At 50.0% G+C, this 22,251-nt stretch overlaps 1 protein-coding gene across 1 annotated transcript in view; it reads left to right on the top strand.

Moving 5' to 3' along the window:
* LOC128271044 (tribbles homolog 1-like) overlaps positions 1 to 22,251 on the top strand; it is a 32,323-nt gene that overhangs the window by 7,980 nt on the left and 2,092 nt on the right. Inside the window, exons 4-6 of the mRNA XM_053008477.1 lie at positions 15,313 to 15,504; positions 20,729 to 21,064; positions 21,569 to 21,626. Coding sequence (XP_052864437.1) covers positions 15,313 to 15,504; positions 20,729 to 21,064; positions 21,569 to 21,626 — 586 coding nt within the window. The remainder of the gene's footprint in view (positions 1 to 15,312; positions 15,505 to 20,728; positions 21,065 to 21,568; positions 21,627 to 22,251) is intronic.

Here is a 22,251-nt window from a genome sequence, read left to right as displayed (position 1 = left end):
CAGGCTAACCTTCTCCTGCTAATGTTGTTAGCGCCTGCCTAATTAGTTTGCCATTGGGTGGTGCCGTCATCCCCTTCGTCGTCGTCATCGGCCGCAAGAAGTGGCCAGACTCGCCCGCGCCCGACGTTGTGGGGGGGATGTGAATGGTGAAAAATGTTTTAAAGCTTCTCGTACGGAATTTCTTGAGTTTGAATACTTATCTTCATTTGGGTCCTTTTCGCCCTTTTAGATTTTTGGGAAATAAAACAACCATTTATTAGAATCATCAAGTATTTCTTTTTATTACATGTTGTGAGTGAGACATTGTCGGTCGACTGAACATCGACGATTGTCTCGTGTCGATATTTAAACACTTTAAAGGCACTTGTTATGAGAATGGACAAATGATTCTTCACGTTCGTGTGGGACTCACAAGGCGCTTTATTGACTTTTTAACACATGGGCTGAAAAGTCCAGGGCCTTAGGGGGGAAAATGCTTTTAAAAATTGCCAAACACTGCTCAGAATTATCAACACGTTTCGTGGTTTCAGTCAACCACTTTGAAGAGATCTTTCTCGTACTCGTTTTCGTTTTTGTGATACCTTTACAATGTCAGCCAACTTACCCAACTTCCCTTTTCGATCATTACAAACGATTTTATGGTTTTTTTTTTATGTTTTCTTGTGTTGCGCCGCCTCATTTGGACGTCCAAGGCGTTCTGCATCATCTACGACCACGTTTGAAGTCAACGTCAAATCAACGTTGTAATGTGAGTTTCTGGCGATGCGGAGTCCTTTTAACACTTTTCAAGCCATTGCTTCGCTTGAACGGTATTTTTTCCTACCAAGAAGCAATGTAAAATTAAAGCACAACTTTAATCTTTCTTTTTTACCTTTTTTAAACTTTTTGAACTTTGGGCTTTCTCTTGAAAGTTAGTAGTAACTAAAAAGCGGTGAAGGCAATAAGACTAGCGTTATTTTTGGGTTCAGCGCGGTACTTTTCAGCCCATGTGTTATATCTCAATCTTCAATACAATGGATGGCGCTTGATGCGCTGTTTGCTTTTTTAGATGTAGATGTGACTTTTGTAATTTGTTTGACTTGGCCTGAAAACATCCTTCGGTTTTCTGTAGGTCGTTCAAAAAACATGGTTTAATGCATTGTAAAATATTCCCTTTTCACATTATTCGAGCGCCGAACAGCACGTCCCCAAAACTTGCCAATTGAAACGTGAGCATCACGCTTCTCTACGTGCCTCTCTGTGGCTTATGTCATAATACCACCGAACCATGTTAATGTGCATTCAAAAATAAGGATGAATCCGATCTGATCTTTCGCAGCAAGGAGGAGAGAGGGGAGGACACATTTTTATCCGCCATCAAACTTTGGCCTTTCATTCGCCACCGCACCGCGCACAGTGCCAGCATATTTCATAATCAACGCGTCGCTCATAAAGATCTTAGCGCGCAAGAACAAGAAGTTTGCGGCGTTCTTGGCGAAGGTGGCGTCGTCGTCAGCCACTCGTCGTGACTGACGGGGCGCGCTGTTCTGTGTGGCGCAAGAACTAGATTTGCATACAAACTGCATTAAAATGGCAATGGCGCGCTGCCATTCGGCGCCCGTAGTGGGGAATCTAATGTTCTTGGCCGACCGAGACCCCGGCTACCGTGTCCGCCGCGTGCAAACGCCCGTCGAAAAGGTGGCAACTCAAGACACGGTACGGTACGGGACGAGGGGCCTCGATGGTGATGATTATGGCCACGTTTACTGCTTTGGCCCCCTCTCCAGCGTAGCGCAAAGACCGTTCATCATCGCCGCCGACGGCGATTTTATGGTCATTGGCGACTGAGCCGGCTGAAGGTCTCCCCGGCCGAAATCAAGACCACGCAGACCTCTTTCGGAAGGTCCACAGCCGCCGCCCGCCCCCCTCGGACACATCCGAGTGGAAGTTGCAATTGCTCAAACGACGAGTCTCTCGGTGGTGGCCGTCGTCTCGGACCTCACCAAAGCGATTGTTGTGGGGGGGGGGGCTAACTGACGGTTTAGCGGATCGTTTTCTCTCGCTCACTCGCACGCTCGCCATCTTACGACGCGATGGTGCGCTCTGACCATGGCCGAGATTTTGCTTGGACCGCCAAACTTGGACCGCCGCGCGCGCTCTCTCGGTCGTCGGAACATAATGGCCCCTGTGTGTTAGGCCCCCCCCGGTGGTTAGTAGTTTGGGGTGCTTTTGGGTCGACGCAGCAGCAAAGAACCCTGGCCAAGGATCGGATTGCGCAGCGCGCGCGCAGCATTGAACACGTTGCAGCAACAACAGCGCGATCGTCTCGTACTCTCAACAATTGACTTGGCATTGGCCAGTGCGGCGGAGTCGTGAGAGCGAGTCGAGAGATGCGCGGAATTCTTCGTGGCCTCCCCGCGCAATTTCAAGTTTATGCAGGCCCTTGTCATCCCCGGACGATCCCCGGGATGCGTCATTAACAAGACGCCGAGGTGTATACCACCCCGAACCTGGGCCTTCCAGCCGCCGAAGTGGACGCGGCGCAGCACATATTAGATTAACGGTAATTAGTTTTGTATTACTTATTACCACATTTGGCTAAGTGAATAAGGCCCTCACTGGCCAGGTTCGACAGGGACACACCACCACAACAGCAGCACCGTTCCGGAACTGTCCAATTCCAAATTGAATTAAAGTGTCGCCGTGAGAGACAGAGACAGGCGGAGAGGGTCAAGCAAAGGCTGGCTGGCTGGCTGACTGACTGACTGACCGGTTGGCTGGCTAGCCGGTGAAATGAAGGAAAATTAGATAAGCTTAATTGAATAAGCATAAATTTAATAAGGACGCCCGCCAAGGAACCGCCCTGCTACAGAGTTAGATCCCACTCCGGTGGCTGGACTGGGCTGGCCGCCTAGACTGTCCCGTTCGTTCGTCCGTGTCCGTGTGGTTCAAACTACCGATACCAGTACGACGACGACGACGATCCTTGATCCCGTTTGTAATCGATAGCGCAGGCGTGGCGGCGGCGGCGGCGTGGTTGGAATTAATTCCTTTGCCCCGGCCGGCGGTACGCACAACAATGTTGGCTTATTCGATTAGAGCGTCCGGACCCGGGAACATACGATCGAGCCCAAACCTCGAAGAGGAACTTTGTTTGCCCCCCGGAGAGCTGCAATTATCAGTGGCCAGCCGGCCAATAAGTAGTAGCCCATCAACAGGCATGTATTTTTTAAATTTGCTCCGTTAAAAGTACACCTCCCGTTGAATGTCTTGAAGCTGATGAGAGCTGCGTCAAGAGTGTGATAACGGCACTACCGATAATACCGCGCCAAGTTACTGCCTTTGCGTGGGGAAGCTATCTCGATCCAATGTTTGGCTCCTTCACACAGGAACGTGTAGAAGGAAGTTTAATGGGAACGATAATTATTGTTTTTGGCGATTTTTTGAACGTTTCAACATAAATTTCGATAGTGATAAGGAAATTTAGAAAAATATCTATTCAATTAAATCGGGTGATTTCATATTTCGATCGGGTTCTTCAAAACGACGACGGCGACAGGTCAGCGACCTCCTTTAAACGCTACCATACCGCGCCGAGCAACATAACAACCTTACATAATTACCACTCTCCCGTTCGAAGCCCCCGGGGGTGTTCGTCCTATGGGCCATCGTCGTCACTTCCAAAAATAAAGTTGCTTTCGCCAGGCGCGGGACAAGTGTTCACACAAAGTGCTCTCTTTATCGGTGCGACTAACTGGCTGGCTGGTGGCTGGCTGTGGGATGTAAGACATGATCAGCAGCGCGAGCCGTACAAGATATTAGAGCCCGATCACAACACAACAGACACCCGTTAAAACTTTCCCTCGAAGGCCAGCGAAGGCTTTCAAGATAAGCGCTCCGTCTCCACAGTCTCTCAGATCGGTGGGAAAATTGTCACCAATCTGCAGCCGCGTGTCGTGTGTGTGTCTGTGTCAGCCACAGCATTAATGCGCACCCACACACAACCCAAAACGGGGACAGATTTCTCAGTCTCGTTTCCCAGCGATCTCCTGATCCCAATTCTCTCCACAGCCACAGCTTTTGTCGTTCCCGAAGTCGGACAATTGTTGCAGATGTTCCACGATCCGTTTTCTTCGGTTCGCTCCTGCAAACGAGAACCGTCCTGTTCTACCTTTTCTCCACTGCGCTTCCACCACGACGGACGGGCCTCTGCTGTTCCAGGTTTCTTCTTTCGAGAAAGTCCTGAAAATACCCACAACCAACTGGCAGTAGTGGGAAGCGATACACCCGAGAGCCCCGCGCCGATGATGATGCCGAATGCTTTTAACGTTTTATGCGTTTACAATGCGGCCCTTTACGCACGACGCTACTGCCACCGTGCGTGCGTGTGTGTGTGCGCGATCACAAAAAGGATCATCGAAGTTTACCTTCCCAGGGACGGACGCCACGGAACATTCGATATCGGAAGGCAAATAACGGACTGAGAGAGAGAGCCCGGCTGGCTGAGGAGCACCTTTCGCTTACCTGGCCTGCACGGGAGTTTCACCGAGGTCAGGGATACGATGTGTGTTCTGCTGCCAGAGTCCCCTGCCAAGCTGCCACCAGCCTGGTGGAACACCTTCATCTTTTCTTTCTCATTTGAACGACGAGGAACACCACCACCAACACTACGATCAGGCTTTTGACTGTGTGGTGTCCCATATGGTCCCCTTTGCTACTTTCGGGAAAGAGACAGGAAGCAGTATAAGGATTTCGGGCGGCCGTCGCCGCGCCATCATCATCTGTTTATCGATCGAGCCACAGATCCTTTTTTGGGATTCCGGGACACGGTTGACTAAATGATCTAATAGAGGAGACCCGATCCGCAGCGAGTGGCGGCGGGGCGGCTGTGTGTCGAGGAGAGGGTCAAGGATGCGGGACGACAACAGCACACACACACAGCGCCATGCTGTAGTAGGGGTGTGTTGGTTTTGATTACCTGAGACACGACCAGAGAAGGCTGCCCGGTGTATCCTTTCCTGTCGAAGAGAGGGTCGTCGTATCCTGTCTGGCGGGGTGTCGGATACCTGGGCTCGGTCTGCAGCAGGTCGTCGTCGTCGTCGTCGTGGGTGCCACATCGAGTAAACATGTGTGTACGTGTACCAATCGTGTTATGGTAGGGATTTCTTTCCCGAAACAACACCCGAAAGGGCTTTTGAGGAATGCATTGCGTGCGTTTTGTAGGACTTTGCGTCGACAGATGCACCCGGCGGCGGCATCTGCGCTCCGAAAGCGGAAATGGGTCGCCTCGAGGACTCCATAAAATGCGATCGATATTGCGTAGCTTGGGTCGAGGATGGATCGGAAGCGAATGTTCATAAAAGTTGTCCAGGGATCTCCATAAACTTGTGCAATCTATTGGGTTAACTCTTTTTAATAAATTCCATCTCCTTTTTTTCGCGTAAGCAAGGAGGTTGTTGTATAAAAGTTAATTACGCTCTAGCCGAGTTTTCCAATCACAAGCCTCGAGGTTGGGCAGACGCGCACCACAATCGATGTAATCAGCAGGTGACGAAGGTGGTGGCCGTGTGTTTCTTCGATTAGACTTGCTGCGTGTGTCGTAATCTCTCTCCTCCACATTAAATGCCATCCATCACCGGAGACCGGTGATATCTACGCGGCATGGCGCCGGGCGGTACTGTTTATCGCATACACCTCAGCGAAGCTCAGAGTTACATCATTGGTGTGCAAAAAGCAAAAGCGCCACCCGTGCGCCAATTTCACCTTTCTCGGCGTTAATGTTGGTTTTTAAAAACGCCAGCCACTGCCAGGTGTTACATATTGTTGTTGGGTTGTTTCGCACACTCTCCGGCTACCGTCCGCGTCACCACCGACGATTATGGACCGGGAAGTTCCACGGAACGTGCTTTCGATCGGGCTTTGAAATATGTAACACACGCCCAGATGCACGCGACATGAATGCATTTTATGCACCCGACATAGCAAGCTCTCTCTTTCGCTCTCTGTTTGTGTTCCTGTTTGCTCACCTAATCGGACTCTCTCCGGGGGACTTTCCGGGTTGTGATCCATTGCTTAACCATCGACCCGTCGAGGGCAATTGATTACCAACCCTCCCGCCAGTCCGCGCGTCGCCGTCTGGTGTGTCCGCGCTTCCTGAATTCATTTCTTCGCTTCGACTTATCACCATCACGGCGGCGACACTTACGCATGCGTGTAGTGGCCTGCGAAACACGACAGACAGACGAAGGCGGTGACTCAAGGCGGAAGAAAACATGATTTTTCCTGTTATTATGAGACTGGCCGTCGTAGGACGGCCGGGGGCATTTTAAGTGTTACGACAAACAGGCCACGGCAGGGTCTCTCCAGTGCAGGAACAAATGGGTCCTAAAAGATATTGGGCGTAACTATTTGTCGTATTAGATTAGGGCTTCGGACCAAATATTAGATTATTAGTTGGAGGAAAGTTTGAACTCACGCGTCTCTTTGGAACTCATTGGCTGATGGCAATGTTCAGAAGCATTATCCGGCAACTTACAGAACTCCATTTAGTTTTTAGTTTTTAGTTTTTGGCCAAAAATTCGCGGACAGGCAACGATGTTAAACTGCGTATACACGTAGTCTATTAAAAAAATGTCGCGGCTCTTTGGTTTCCTTTTTGGGTTTCGCGTTTGTGGCGCATTGCTTCGCGCAAATTGCGCATAACTTACAGGTAACAGGTTGTTGGCCGTTCTATCTTTTGACAAAAACTAATGATGCACCACGACCCTACAATCGAAGAAAACTGTAAGCAAAACTGTTCACATTCGACCAAACTTGGCTTTTCGTGGTTCACATCTTCTCGGCCCTCTGAAAACATTTGGAACCCCCGATAAGCGCTGCTTTTGGTCATAATAAATAGCTTAGCACCATAAGCCACAATCAACATTTCGAATGCGGCCGCGCTCTTAATTTCGTTTTTCACACTAAATTTGATAAAGACTCTTTGTCATTCATATTTTGGAGTAGTGAAAAATCGAAGTTTCGTCGATCGAACCAAATTTCGTCCAAGCGAAACAGCAAAAATTGACTGATTAATCAAAATGACCGAACTTGTCACCATAAGTGAGTGATATAAGTAGCAGCATAACGCCACAAAAAGTTCCCGTTACTTATTTGACAGAAGGTATGGTATGGTTTTGCTGACATTCCGGGATCCGGGTCCGGGTCTGGGATAAATCATACCGTGCTCCCCTGGGGTTACTAGGAAGCTCCATTGGATCCGATCGTTATAGGCCCATTAAAATATTTCACCAATTTCGATTTTTGAACTCGATCAAGCTTTTCAACTTGATCAGTGTGTGACCAAAAACTTTGTGTCCAATCCTTGATTCCTAAAAGACGAAAGCTTTGCGGTTCTGAAGCGCTTCAGAAAGGTCGTTGATCGGTGATCTCACCCAGTCACTTGTAGAATCTCGCTGACACACCGAAGGTAACGGGGCTCCGTTGCTAAACATGTCTTGTCCTGTATTTTCTTGTTGTCGAAAAAGGTGGCCACGTTAAGAAAGTGTAACCCTCGGTCGGTCACACGACTCTCGCCACGCACAACTCGCTACGGGAACTTTCCCGAGCTTTGCTTGCTCGAACCCACCGGCGGAGACGACGTCCACGACGCGTAAGCAAACGGCCGTCTTCCGGGCTTCGCCTTTTTTACCTTTCTCCTTGCGCGCACAGCTTGCTTGCGCTGCGCAAAGCAAAACCCGCGCGGGAGTTGTTGGCGCTCCAGTCATCGCACACCGCGAAACACGATCGTTCGCGATCGTGGGGTGCCAGCTCCCTGCTGTCGCCTCTGACCAGCACTTCCTGGTGGTGGTGGGGGCAGGAAAACTGTTTGCCAATTTCTCAGCTGCTGAGGCGTGTGCTTTTCTTGCTCTGCGGTCGGTGCGTGTGTTGTGCAACGATCGCAGCAATAGTCTCCGATGACTAACGCACCCTCAGCAGCAAGTGCCACGCGGAAGTGCGCACTGTTTAGATAACGGAGAGGCATTTCCGGACACCACCCCGGGGTCTGATGAGGTTTCACCGGCGCATAACTTTCGTGCCGTGGAAAATTTTGTGAGTTATGCTGCACACTCCGCTCGCTTCGTCGCTGTTCGTTCGTTATCTAATTGTTACGGCGTTACGCTTAAGCTGCATTTCATTGCTTTTGGGGGAGTGAATCGCTAATGCAGTGATCAACATTCCGAACCGATCAGTGAGAGAGAGACAGAGAGAGACCGAGACATTTCGAAAGTTTGACCGCGCGTTGCGAAAATGCACATTTTTAAGGGATTAATCTCATCGTTACCACCCTGAAGAAACTGCTGTACCGCATGTGCGCCATAATTGGCCACTTATGCTGTCCACATTCTTCGGGCAGTGGTGCGGGCTAGGGGCGCGCACCCTTCGCAAAGGTCGATATCACACGTGGGTGCGAGCCGCGCGATTCGATGCGCAATCCACGCTGCCGCTGTTCGGGTGGTATGGGTGTGTTCTGTGTGGTCAAGGGCCATAAATAGCCAACCGCATTCGCCACGCGCAGATTCGAGATTGCATTCGAGAGCCGCGGTCTGACTGTCAATAACCCTTCCCGCGCGACTCGCGAGCTGCTCACGACGCGCAGCATGATGATGATGATGCTCATGCTCTGCTGGTGCTACAAATACCAATATTATTTATTGCCGCATTCGCGCAATGATGACGACAACACTCGGCGATGATCTTTCCCCATGTCAATAGGGCCACCTCCGGCGTCATCCGCCCGCGGCTCTCCCTCTCTGATCGACACATCAACGGTTTTCGACGCGATCGTTCCCATTTGATAACTGACCGCATATTTCGGCTATGCGCTTGAGGTGGAGCTCTCTCTCTCTCTGTCTCTGTCTCGCTCACCCGCGGCCAACCACGTTGGTCCGATTTTAAATATAGAATGGACACAAAAAACACGGTAAGCCACGGTTTTATTATTACCACACAACAACACTCACTCTCTCTCTGTTGGGGTCGGTCTTTTGGGCGCGCCCAACCCAGGCCGGTGTCCACTTATTCTTGACGGGTCCGGGTGGCTGTTCCGCCGCCCCCCGTCCGCCGGGAACCTATCTACGCGTCACGCCACGACGTGTTGAGAGTTATGTGCCCGCGATTTCGCCAACGCCGCGCACGACAAAACGCACACGCCGCCGCCACCAAAGGCGCGTTGTGTGGAATGTTATTCAAAAATTTAGCAATATTTAACTGATTGCGCTTACTGGTCTCTGACGCGTGCGGCGGCGATACCTCCCTGTGCTGCCCGGAGGGACTCTACTGGTCACCCTGTTGTGAGACTAGCACACACCACACGGGGGTCGCCGGTCGCGGAGATGGATGGTGTGTGCTACGTGAACTGGGAACTGGTGAAGTGTGTGGCTTTCGAGACAGCTTCCTTCTAGATCCGTCCGTGTGCTGTCACACATAAGATTCGTATTATTCGAAATTAGGGCAATTATGTTTCCATTGGTAGGAATGAGTAATTCTATGCAAAATTCACACGCAAGTCAACAAGTCGAACTTGTTAACCCAGAGTACGGATGTGTGGTTCGTGAGTTTGGACTATTTTACGTTGGCAGCTCACTGATTATGTTTGCAAGGAATAATATTGGGGAACAAGAAATCTATTATTTTTGGGTAAAATTCAAAACATTATTTAAGATGTATCCGATGGTCCGATTTGCATCAAATATCCATCGTGTTGTTGTATAATTTGTTACCATTTGAAAGGTGTCTTTTTAGTGCCTCTCTTCCAAGCCAAGGCTTCTAGGTAGTTATTGCCGAAAAACTTGAGCAATCTATTTTCACAAGGTTCTCTTGATTTCAATATTGCCCCGGGGTAAGCCAGTTCTGGTCAATCGCTACCTTTAAACGGACCAGTTCAACGGACGGAAGCAACTCATAGTTAATGTTTCCTTTCAAGTCCCACCATATAACCATTAGGACCTTCCTGACCGTTAGTCCTGGTTTGGTCACCGTTTGAGCGGCTTCTCCAAGCTTTGATCACGATCATTTACGCACAATATTGTTGTAAGTGACCCATTGGTCATTCCCAGTCCTACTATCCGTTTGAGAAATCGGTCGATTTCATTCCGTTTGACCAAAACATCGCAGATGAGAATTCGCACGTTTTTGTGCTGATAATTGGTGTGGCACACAAACGTCGAGCTTCTTTCTAAATCCAGCTTAGCGAAAATGCGCTTTAAATTGTTTGATGGTTAATCCTTTAGCTCAACTTTAGTTTGAATTTTCGCCTTTATCAAAGAATAACTGTAAAATGTACCGAATTTTCTCGTTGTTGACTTCCATTGTTAACACCCTGTGACTCACCTTGTGAATGGAACAAACAAAAAAACAGTGAAAGCATTTTTAAATGTTAGCTTGAAAAGGATCATAAACTTGAAACTGTTTGATCGATACTTCACGAGATATCGATCAGTAAAGCCATCTACCGAAAATATAATGTATTTCTTTTTCCCTAAACCAATGAAGAATGTGCCATTAGAACGGAAAAGTTGCATGAAATGGGTCAGTACATAAAATTTGGTCTTACGCCTCAAAAGAAGTAATCGTCGGTCGAGACTCTTGAGACGTACTAATGTTGTCCATTACCTGCGATGGCAGACGGTTAATAAACGAACGAAGGCCAAGTAATAGAGTTCTTACCCACCCAAAAGTCCTGCTTATTATTTTCCTCCTGCTCGCTGAGTTTTCAATCGACGTAGTAAGGTAGTACCCCGTCGGTGTGGCAGTGATCACCATTAAAACGAGTTAAGGATTATAACGCGTACTCATCTGCTGCTGCTGCTGCTGTTGGGCGGGCAGCCGAAAGTGGTGAAATGCGATCGCGCGGGGGTTCTACGTGGCGCTGGCGCGGCAAAGGAGACTCTGGCAAAGTGTGGTGTGGAATGATTACAAAATTCTCTCGCCAAACACTTGCGCGTGTGCGCGCGCGCGCCTGCGATCGCCGAGTGCGATGGCGAAACGATCAGGACACGCCGGTTGCGATCTTCATCGCGGCGCGCGGCGGCGGCTGCGGCGGCGTCGTTCGGGTCGATCTAGCGCAGGAATAAATCAAAGTGCACCACTGACTAAAAAGGTACGCAAACGCCTAACTCTCTCTCTGTCTCTCTCACCGGACCTATGGTTGGTGCTCCTGTGCACGCTTTATGCACGATCGCGGTCGGTTTGTGAGGGACCGCGTTGGACTGTTTTTCACGTGCGCGCACTGCATTAGCATGATGCAATGCTAATATACGCGGGGCGCTCTCCGTGTCTGTGTGCGAAAGTGAGACAGAAACGACGCATAAATGTGGAGTAGTAGCAGCCGCCGCCGAAGCCGCCGCTGTAGTTGATCTGTCTTGTGTTGAGAAATGCGTTATTCGAATTCGACGGTTGGCGGGCGGGTTCGCCGACGGGACGGTTTTCGGCGAGAGAATGGGCGCGACGACGACGACGACGATGTGTGCCGGTGAAGGAGTGCGGATTTTTGAGCATCGCCTTCTCTACGGGTTGACCCGTCTACTGGTGGCAGCGCCAGCCGGGGTGGTATCCTTCTCACCGTCGTTGTCGCGGCGGCAGCGGGTAGTCATCGTCCCCGGGTTTGCAATATCGCGCAATCCTGTGAATGGTGGATTGGGACTTGTGAAACCAATCTCTCTGCCTGCCGGCTGTTGGGTGGTGGCAGGCGCGCCTCGTCCAGGTAGCGTAGAAAAATAGACTCTACAAGAGAGAAGGGCTACTACGTACCACCCGGTGTGCGAGAGATGTTGGTCAAAGGACGGACACGGTGGTCGGTGACAGTATTTTTTTTATTACAATCCCCATTTGCCACATTTCGTTCGTTCGTTTGATGATTGATTTTCGCTTGAGGCGACACCAACAGGGTTTTATTTAAAATACGCGTTTAGGTGGACGGATCCCCGAACTATGATTTCGACTCCCGTGTCTCAAGTAAATTGCAACGGCAGCGGCCAGAAACTAGTTTGGGGACAATTTCCAAAAGTTTACGTAACGCGCCGGGGTTTTGTTTTTTTCGCACTTGTGGCACTGTTTCTCACGGTTTTTGAATCGTGTTTTGCTCCTTCTTCGATGGGGTGGATAATGGAACATATCGATGATCCTGCTGAAAGTGAAACGTGCTTGAAATGTGGCTCAAAACCGGGCTCAAACCGAGGGATACATAATTCAATATTTCGGTAGCAACGGCGGGAATCATTCACCAAAATGTCAATGGCGGACGGGGCGTGCAGTGTGGGTCAGTTGGAAATTGCCGAGTCCGCAAAACACGGGCTCTTCGGGTTGAGTTTGTTTGTTAAGTTTTTCGGCGAACGTGTGTCGTTTGGCTTTTGTTTTGCATTGCTTCATGTTTCAAGTGACTCAATATTCGTGGGACCGCACTGGGCACGGCGGGGGCTGAACCAACGAAGAAAACATTGGTTTTCGTAAAACGATTCTCGAATTTATAAGAAAAAACGCGCAATTCCTTCAAGCGTATGAGGGCTAAGATAGTCAGGCTTTGTGTGAATCACCCTTTTCAGGGTCGTCACATCACGTAGCGTTGTGAAACTCTCAGCTCTGTCCTTTGTGATCTATATTTTGCATTTCGCAATCGTCGTAAATGGAGACAACAAATGCATATATTGCTTCTTTCCTGTCAGTTCCTGGAGTTGCGCCAATCTCATTCACCAGGAACCTGGCACGGCGGGCGTTGCAGGTGACCGAAAGAAACAACAGGAAGCGATAATGGTAACTCTCTTCCGGTCGCCAAATTTTGGCGTGTATTGAAAACGAAAAACAAAATACCCGAAAAAAGTTAAAGCAGGTGCCAGACATGGGGCGGCCACCCCAACTAAGAACGACACAACTGGAGCAGGTTCCTGGTATGGAGTAAGGCTCTCTGTTGGGATGTTTGTACAACTGCAAGGAGGAAATATGCTGCCCCCTGGAGCAGGAGAATGACACATTGGAGCGAAAGTTCGCACTGAGCTCGGCGCACCACAATTTCACAATTGCGCAGCTCCGGGCGTGACTTTGCTCTATAAACACTTCTTCGCACCACAGAGTGACACTTCCTGGTTCTGATTTTTTCCTGTCGCGCGCGGCGGCGCGCACTGATGCAATTGCGCGAGTGTTGCGGGGTTTGTGAATAACATTGCGTAACGCGTTCCGGTTTGGTTGCTGCATATGCGACGACGATATTCTTGAACGAACCGTTTTTTTCGATGCTTTCCATCGGAGATCGGAGCGCGCTTCGAAGGTGTTTTAAAATTCTAATTGCGACACTCGAGTTCCCCATCAAGCAAAGGGCGCACCTCGCGTTGACAGTGACCATCCGACATAACCCCTCCGGTGCTTGGAGTGGTGAAGGCTTGGGGCATTTTGTTGAAGGGGCTATTTTAAGTTGGGCCAACCCGCAAAGGACGAAGAATCCGCTTCTCTGTGTCTGGGGTTTGGAGGAAGAAGTTTCTGAAACTCTTCGAGGTGCGCGTATTGCACAACGCGCAGCCTTTTTTATGTAACTAGCAAAGTGCCTCGGAGTGGTGGTACATGATGGGTGTGGTGATGTCCGGTTTCCGGTTCTTCTGCAGATATTAATAGAGCGGCCGCCCCGTAGAGTGGCAGGACGCCAACAAAAATCATTAGATAAACACGGCACGCCGACCACGACGACGACGATGAGGTGCATTCTGCACGCCGCACCACGGTGTGTGTGTGTGGATGCAATCAAGTCAGGGAGGAAGAGGCGCCGAAGCATAAAGGTGACGACGCGTGACTCCGCCGCGGCGCGTAACGCCTCGCGTGAAGTGAGACCGTGGCCAAAAGGATGATGGAAACACACCTCATTTACATGACAACAGCGCCGCCCGACCGCAGGTCCGGACCGGATATATCGGGGGTGACGCAGGTGGCTCGGGGGGGGGGGGGGAGGCCCGAACCGATGACCTTACCGATGCGGTGTTTCTCTCTCGTTCTCTCGGTCTGTGTGGTAATGAAAAGTAGAAACAAAAGCCACCGCCTGGAGGACACGACGACGACGACGACGTGACACTGCACGCCCGCCTGTGTTTGTGTGACGAAATGATCTTTTTGGGGGACACGCTTTTGGGGTGTTCAGGGGCACGGCTCTCTCACGGTGTCCATCATCGTACTCCTCACTTGCTGAGGCGTGTTTCCAATGTCCTTGGCAGAGAGAGAGAGAGAATTATCTTCTCACCTTGTTAGGAGGCTTATTACGCACAAAAAAGGCCACAAACTTCAAATAAATCGATCCTCAATTGTGGGGTGCCCCGTGATCGTGTCGTCGTTGTCGCGTCGTAAATGGTGCGGATTGCAACACCTTGTCCTACCGATCGATCGATCGATTGATCTTCAAATACGCGCACCGCGGCTCTCTCTCACTCTGTGTGCGTTGGTTCCTCGGCGGTACGTTAGTGTGTGCGGCGTGCGCGGTGTGTGGAAACAGCTGTATTCAACCCTGGGGGCCAAGGAGACGGTCGTGAAATCGAGCATTTTCACAACACTTGGTTCGATTTTAGCAACTCGCTTCTTTAAAGCACGCCGCGCGCTCTATAAGTTATTGGCGCCACGGTCGACTGTGCGTTCTGAAGTCATTTAAATACGAGGGCTGGTTGAAAAGTATCCGGAATTTTGAATCATTTTTAATATTGGTTTATCTATTTTGTCCTACTTAAAGTAATCCCTTAAAGCTTTTTCCAATCTTGAAAGCATTTCAAAAAATCATTTTTTGTGATCTTTTTCGATGCCGTTTTTATCTGCTCAATTGTAGCGTAACGTCGTTCTTGCATGGCCCCTTCACTCAATTTGTCAGTACCTAATTGTTTTTCCCACAATATTTGGTACAGATTCTTTGCCATTCAGTTTTTTGGAATAGACAAAAATCGCAGATTAACCCCTGTTCAAGCAAAGCAATTGTCAAAAATAAACTGATCTTTTAAAATGGCCAAAAACTCGCAAATCGAACCAGCGAAAGAGAGTTCGATTACGGAACCCGACAAAAGTGAAACCAAAAATCGATTTGTCAAAGACAAAAAGGAGCAACGAAAGAAGAATAGTTTCTGTGTGGCGGCCAACCATCCAGAAGACGTTCTGTGGGAGGTCTCGCTAGGTTGTGTCTATTTCTCGGGTTCAAAATTCGCACAAATTGTATCATTAGCAGCGGCGCAGGAACTCGGAGTTCTTCCACTGTCGTCGCCGTCTATAATTAAGCAAAAGCCCATAAAGCCAGCCGTCCCTCTAATACCGTTTCTCTGTCTCTCCGTGTCTCCGCAGGAAGCATTTGAAGCTGGAATCGCTCGAGGACGCCGTCGTGCTGAACGATCCGGCCGAGGACCTGCTGCAGGACAAGCGCGGCTGTCCCGCCTACGTGTCGCCGGAAATCCTGCGCACCAACACGACGTACTCGGGCAAGGCGGCCGATATGTGGTCGCTGGGCGTCATCATGTACACGATGCTGGTCGGAAGGTAAGAGAAACCCGGCCCGGAAGTGTATAATTGCAAGCGCGGGAAGTGTTCCGGGAGTTCGAGAGGCATGGGAACAGCCAGAAGATGCGAGGGATCATTGCTGGTGGCCGCTATAGCGAAATCGATCGATTGCCGGCCGCCACTTCCTATTCGTAGATTTTTAATTGACGCTCGGATCCCGGATGATTCCGGAAGCGCAGCACCATACCGCCCGGGATCTCGAACACGTTCGCGCGTGTCTCTGGCGCTCATAAGTATCATCACGACGCACACCTCCTTCGAGAAACCCTATGATGATAGTCCCCCTCGGGGCGATAGCACGATTTGTCATCCGACGTGGCGTGATGCAGAGCATCGGGCCATCAGCTGGGCGCGCGATAGGACGGGCGAAAGCAAGGTTCACGATGCACACGCTCTGCTGCTGCTACCCTGCCATGCCCGCCCGAACCTGCACGGACACGATCGCGCTCGATGACGCGTTCGATGAACACAGTCAGTCGTTGACTTGCTTCACACGAGGCGGAATTATCATCATCGAGGCACCACCTACCGCTGCTGCGACCTCAGATTCACGTTAAGTCCTGTATGTGGCTAGCTCACCGGTCTGCGCTTGCCTGCGGTGTGCCGTGTGGGGGCCGTAGAATGCGTGAACCCCTCGTAAAAGAACGGATTTCGGCCTTTTTGTGACCGATTCCTCCTATTCGCCGCATTCCTCAAGATGTGTGAGGTCTCTCTTGATGCGGCCCGCTAGAGGCCCCCGTGTCCGAAACATAAAGCATCATTTTATGAGATTTTGGCAATTTTCGGTTGGAGAAATAAGCACATTCTTGACGCGCTCGTCATAATAGTGTCTTACTCACCATCGATCCACCTTTGGTGTGCCTCCGGGTCTTTTCGATTTAATGCGAACGGCGAAGTATATGACTAATACGAGCTTCTTTCCCACCATCGGCGTGTGGGGTAGCTTTCGCGCGTTTTGGTGTGCAAATGTAAGCCTTTTCCTTCAGGTTTTTGTTACATTAACGATGGAACAGTGACAGCTTTATGCCTCTGATACTTTATTTATGATGATACAGTGTCAGATTTATGTTCCGCTGATGGCGGCAATCAGTGGTGCGGCCAGAGATAGCTGAAAATGGCGTGATTAAAATTGGCGAATTGTGAACGTTACCTTTTTGGGATTTTGTTCTTTTTCTGTTGGTCATCTTCACGAACAGAAACTACAAAATGATCTCTCTGGTGATGCCGCCACAATTTGGATCCTCAATGTTGGCGAAAGACACATCTCAATCGATATTTTTTTATTGTCATTAGAGCGGGCAGAAGCCGTTTTTAAGCCCCAACATAAAGTTTTGCCCTCAAGTTGATGCTCTGTCAGGGTTCGAACTCTAACGTCTTTCGCTTAGAAACCGATTAATCGGTTCAGCGAGACGGATCTTCTACGGATGAGAAAAAAAATTCAAGAGATTTGAGGTTTGGCAAAAGTTTGGCCGGGTAAAATGGCAAAACATAGAAGAAAATAAATATCCCTGCCCATTTAAAATGCATATTATTCTCATCAGACCCTTGAACTAGATCGAGAATAATAGCTTCCAATACAAATTGTAAATTGAATCCTGTATCTGCCAATCCGCCAATTTCGTGGACGGAATCCCAAGCTTTTGAGAGAGCTTTAACGGAATCTATGCTAAAGTGAGGGAAGGCGACCAAAAACAAATGCAAACGGTAACATTCAAAACATTTAATGAAGGTGCGTTTGGCATATTTTTGGCACAAAACCGTGCACTGAATTGTTACACTCAAGCACAAAATGTTAGCTTTTGTGGTCACTTCTTAGAACGAGATAGAGAGAGCGAGAGAGATAGAGCACCTTATGTTGTGCTTGGCGAAGATATACAAAACGGCGCGCCTCATGTTGCGTTCGATTTTCCTGCTTTCCACCGTCATCATCATCATCATCAGCCAGCAGCAAACGAGGAGAAGAACCAAAGCAAACTTGAGGCGCGCGCGCCCGGCCGAGGGCAACAGCCGCTAAGAGGCGGATAGAGAGATGAAAAAAATAGCTGAAAACGGCAAAGCATAATCAAGCTGCGAACGGTCAAGCGAACGCGGCCCCGGGCTGGCCGCGCGAGGTGCTGTGCTGTAGTAAAACTTTAAGAACAGAGCGGAAGGAAGCAGCAACAACGGAACGGACACAGAACAGCAATAAGCCTTTGGCTGGATCCGCGGCGACGACGACGACGACGCATGGCGGGGCAAACGGACCCCGAACGATGATCGAGCGCGGCCGGAAACCTCCGGAAAGGAAAGGAGTAAGAGAGTAACAAACGACGACCGTTCGGCGGCAGGTGCACACGCGACCACAGTTTGTGTTTTGACTTCAACTTTTGGCGTGCATCCTTCCTTGCGCCGCATCCCGGTTCGATTCCTGTGCCGCGCCGGTGTTGCGACCGATTTGCTGCACCGGAGGAGCAAGAACCGCATTAGACGCGAACGACGCGGCAGTGGTGTAGCCTTTAAACCTTAAAACCGAAGGCCAGCCTGCCAGCGGAAGGAGACAAGCACACACACGCAGGTTGAGAGAGGAGGCCCCCTAGGGGGGGGCCCTCTACGACGAAGATTACGGGACACACGAAAATTACGATTTTAAACACCCTTTCGCGGCTGCACGCGCGCTCACCGAAAATGAGTGTGCAGCTGAAATTGTCAGAAAATTAGCCAATAACCCCAGCGAAGGACAGGGCAGGAGGACACACCAAGCGCGGGAATGATGATCATGCGTGTGCGCGCGCTCGAGCGACCGTTGGCCGGCCAAATGGGCTCCTGGAGCTTTATTTCTCGGGTCCCCCAGAAAATTTGACTACAGTCCTTCCCGAAACGGACGATTTTTACGATCTGTGTCCCGCGGCGGATAACTAATAAAAACATCAAATGCGCGAGGGTCTCAGTTACGGTCTTGGGCATTGTCCTCCGGATCCGATGACACATTAATCCTTGAACAACAATCGGGTTTTGTGTGGTCTGCGGCCAAGGAGAGGCAACTGTAAGGGGCAGCGTCTCTTCGCCGGACCGGGGATGACAAGCTGAACAAAGAGCCAATCGAACTCTGGAGCAGAAATAGAGAAATGTAGGTTACGCCTTTCCGAAGCACCCCGCGTTCTCACCCGCTCACTGGGCCGATAGTCAACTCAGATAGCTTGCCATGTCGAATGGAAGGAAAAATGAGTAAGAAAGGGTGTGACCGGGGCCCGGCAACTACTGAGCCGGTCCGGCGTTTCGCTGGGTGCAGTCTAGGTGTCAATGAGTGGTGTTGATAGACTCATCGAGCTAAATTGTTGCTTAGTAGCGATGCATTTATTAGAGAGGACACATGATCCAATTGGACGAAATTATTGTTGGAAACTTGATTATTGTTGATAGCGCGCGGGGCCGTCTCACTACAACGATTGATAAGTACCGGGTCTTGCGCAGTTAACAACACTAACAGGAGTAGAGAAAGAGGTCGTTGATGAATCACATTCTCATTACTAACTTTATCTTTTTGTCTTTTGTTTAAAAATTAGGCAGTTTGTTTTAAAACGTTTCAATTAAAAGAATATCCTCAGGACAAATTGTTGGCACCCCATTAAAAATGTCCACTTACCAAAGGGTGAGCCCTTCGTGTTCTTTAACTCGGCTACACAAAACTTCGGTCTCCGCTGGTCCATTTCTGTATGTCCAATGTTATGTCCATTAAACGCTTAATATTAAATGCGTTTCGAAGATCACCAACAAGTGGTTTTAATTTTTGTGCGATCTGGCTTCACTTTTCTCAACCTTCAATAGATTACTTTTACCTAAAAAAAAAATGATAAACATAATTGGAAAAAAGAACTTGGAAAATGTAAAACCCAATGTTAATTAAATGCGCCACCGCCACCATGCGCGTTTTCAACCCAATCACATTCAAGCTCCCATTTCCGCTAACGCTAACCGGGACGAAACCGGCTTCGTACACGCGGCGGGCCGCCGCCACCACACACTTGCCATTCGAAGTCGAAAGATAAAACACCACTTTTGAGACGATAATTTAGAGAAAGCCACAAGAAAGAGGAACGCACAAAAATCGGGCACACCGAAATCCCGGGAACCAGAATCAGCTCAATCTGTGAGTCTGTAAGTCCTTTGCATCCTGTTGTGTGTGTGCGGACGCGTTTGTGTCCTGCGCAAGTATGTAGCGTGTGTTGTCCCGAAGATATGCATCTGTTGCGTTCCGTTCCGTTCCGTTTTTTTGCTTTCTTCATCCTTCGGAGCAAAAAGGCAAGAGGTCCCCGCGGTACACGCGTACCGGCGGCAGCCAGCCGGCAGATGTGTTTTCTCTCGATCGACCAAACCGTTTTCGATCGACGGTTCGTTGTTGTTTTTTTTCTTGTATGCTTTTCGCCGGTTCGGTTCTGCGGCCAAACGGTAGGCCGACCACCACCGCCACCACCTCCACCACGCTCCATTAAAAAAATCGTAGAAAGGATACGCAGCAGAAGAGCCGGCTTCGGTTTGGTTGGGATGATGGAATGGCACAGGAACACCAGATCCAGAGCGAAAGCGAGACAGAGAGAGGCAGAGGGACGTTAAACGAGAGGCCGCGCGTGCATTCATATGAAACACATGTTGCTGCGGCCTGTTTCCTGTTGCTGCTGCGCTCGAAGTGGCCCATCCGTCGCAGGATAAAAGGACCAGAGGACGCGCAGCAGCAGCTCGACGGTGCGATGCACCGCGCATCGAGGGCACGGAAAGAATCGAGCAATGGGAATCGTCAAAACGACGACGAACGACAGACACTTACTTCAGTCGGGCAGCATCATCTGCGCCCGAGGATCGTTTGGATGCAACCAGCCAGAGAACCACCTCCTTGCGAAGTCCTTGCCCGTTTTGTGATCCTTTCGGCGCGAAGAGAACGAACGAGAAATGATGTGCGTTCCCTCTGATTCCGCGCTCCCTCTTCTGTGTAATGATGTTGTCCACCTGCCGTTTTGACGGTTCCGAATGCTTTTGCCTTCCGGCCACCGGAAGAGCACCGGAAGATGGTTGAAAAGATCCCGAATGGCATGGCAATGGCGATGGAACTGAAATGAATGGCAAACTGCAAGGGGGCATTTTTTTTTGTTCATACACAAGTTCCATTTTCCACCGATGAGAATCATGCTTTATAAAACTAAAATTCCTTTTCCAATCTTTTCTTGCACAGGTATCCGTTTAACGACTCCGAGCACGCATCGCTGTTTGCCAAGATCAGCCGTGGGCAGTTCACCATTCCGGACTGCCTGTCGTCGAAGGCACGCTGCATGATACGGGCGCTGCTCCGGCGGGATCCGGAGGAGCGCATCACCTCGGACGATGTGCTGCACCATCCGTGGCTGCTGCACGACGATAGCAAGGACCTGGCGTACGGTTCGCTGGCGGCCGCCGCCAATCGATCGACCAGCGGTGGTGGCGGCGGCGGTGGCCCAGGAAGCGGTAGCCACAGTAGTTCGACCACGCACGAGGATCAGCGCGTTCCCGAGTGGTACCATCCGTCGGAGGAAACGGATTCTTTGACGACGTCACGCTACGCCAACGGAAGATCCGGCAGCAGTTCTGCTGCTGAAGCCTACGAAGGAGGATCCGTCGTTTGAGCGGAGGGAACCAGACCAGAGCAGAGGACCGCGAGAGAGAGAGAGATAGCTAGAAGTAGTGATATTCAAAGTGCTTCCTATGCAAAAACTAGAAGCGTCCGCGTCCGTGAAGAGTTGCGAACCGCCGCCGCAACCGTAGATAGAGCTCTGTGCTGTGATGGAGATGGGAAGTTAGCGAAGGAGTTGGCGCACGGAGGGAGAAGGTGTGACGGGATTGACCGATCGGTCGATGATAGGTGGTAAAAGCAGATTTAAGCATGTTTTAATCTAAGTAACGACGCAACTCGCACAACATTAGCCGGGCCGAATAGCGGATGTTCCGCTTGCCATGTCGAGCTTTTAGAGAGAGCTTCGATATAGGGGGGGATGGATGTGTTGGGCACCGAAAGGACGACACCTAGACCGTTGCGGCGCCATCCGCAGCAGCAGCAGCAGGGTTTGATCAGTCCCCGCAACGATCGGACTTACTGTGTAACAAGATCGGAGCATCAGTTGTTGTTGCGCCGCACAGGATGTGGCACAGGTGTGTGTAATATTCGTACAAATTAGGCATCTACTACCTTTCCCTCTTCCGTCTTCCGTTCGTGTCTGCTGAATGTCTAGTGCAATCTGTCTGAGACACTTAACTAGGGCACCACCTTCCTCTTGTTGGGCACCCTTTGGCGCGTGGTGAAGTGTAATGTGTGATAAAAGATGGACAGTTTTCCGCCCAATCCACGGTTTTCTAGCACCACCCGTGAACGCCGCCATCCGCGGCCATCCGGTGGTGCTGCCTGCCTGCCTGAAGCAATTCAATTTGTACATACAAGCGCAAGAAGGACTTTCTTTCTGCGCGCTTTCCAAGGGATAGCCAAGGTTGCCCCCGCAGAGCAGAAAGAACGGGATGTGCACTATTATATGCAAAGGGTTACGCGAAAGTTTGCAAAATTTATTTTCTTTCACCTTCTATTTTTCTTTTCTAATGTTGTAAGCGAATGAGAGCGGAAGCCACAAAGCCTAGAAGTTAGGGTAGTTAGGGTAGCGATCGAAATTATGCAATTTACAAACTTTAAGGGGCAAACCTTCCAAACGGCGGAAGTGATGATGATGTGTGGCA

Source organism: Anopheles cruzii, chromosome 3, assembly GCF_943734635.1.
Source record: "Anopheles cruzii chromosome 3, idAnoCruzAS_RS32_06, whole genome shotgun sequence".
NCBI classification, from domain to species: Eukaryota; Metazoa; Arthropoda; class Insecta; order Diptera; family Culicidae; genus Anopheles; species Anopheles cruzii.
The sequence above is the reverse complement of the archived record's forward strand: the minus strand, read 5'-3'. Positions and strand labels throughout refer to the sequence as shown.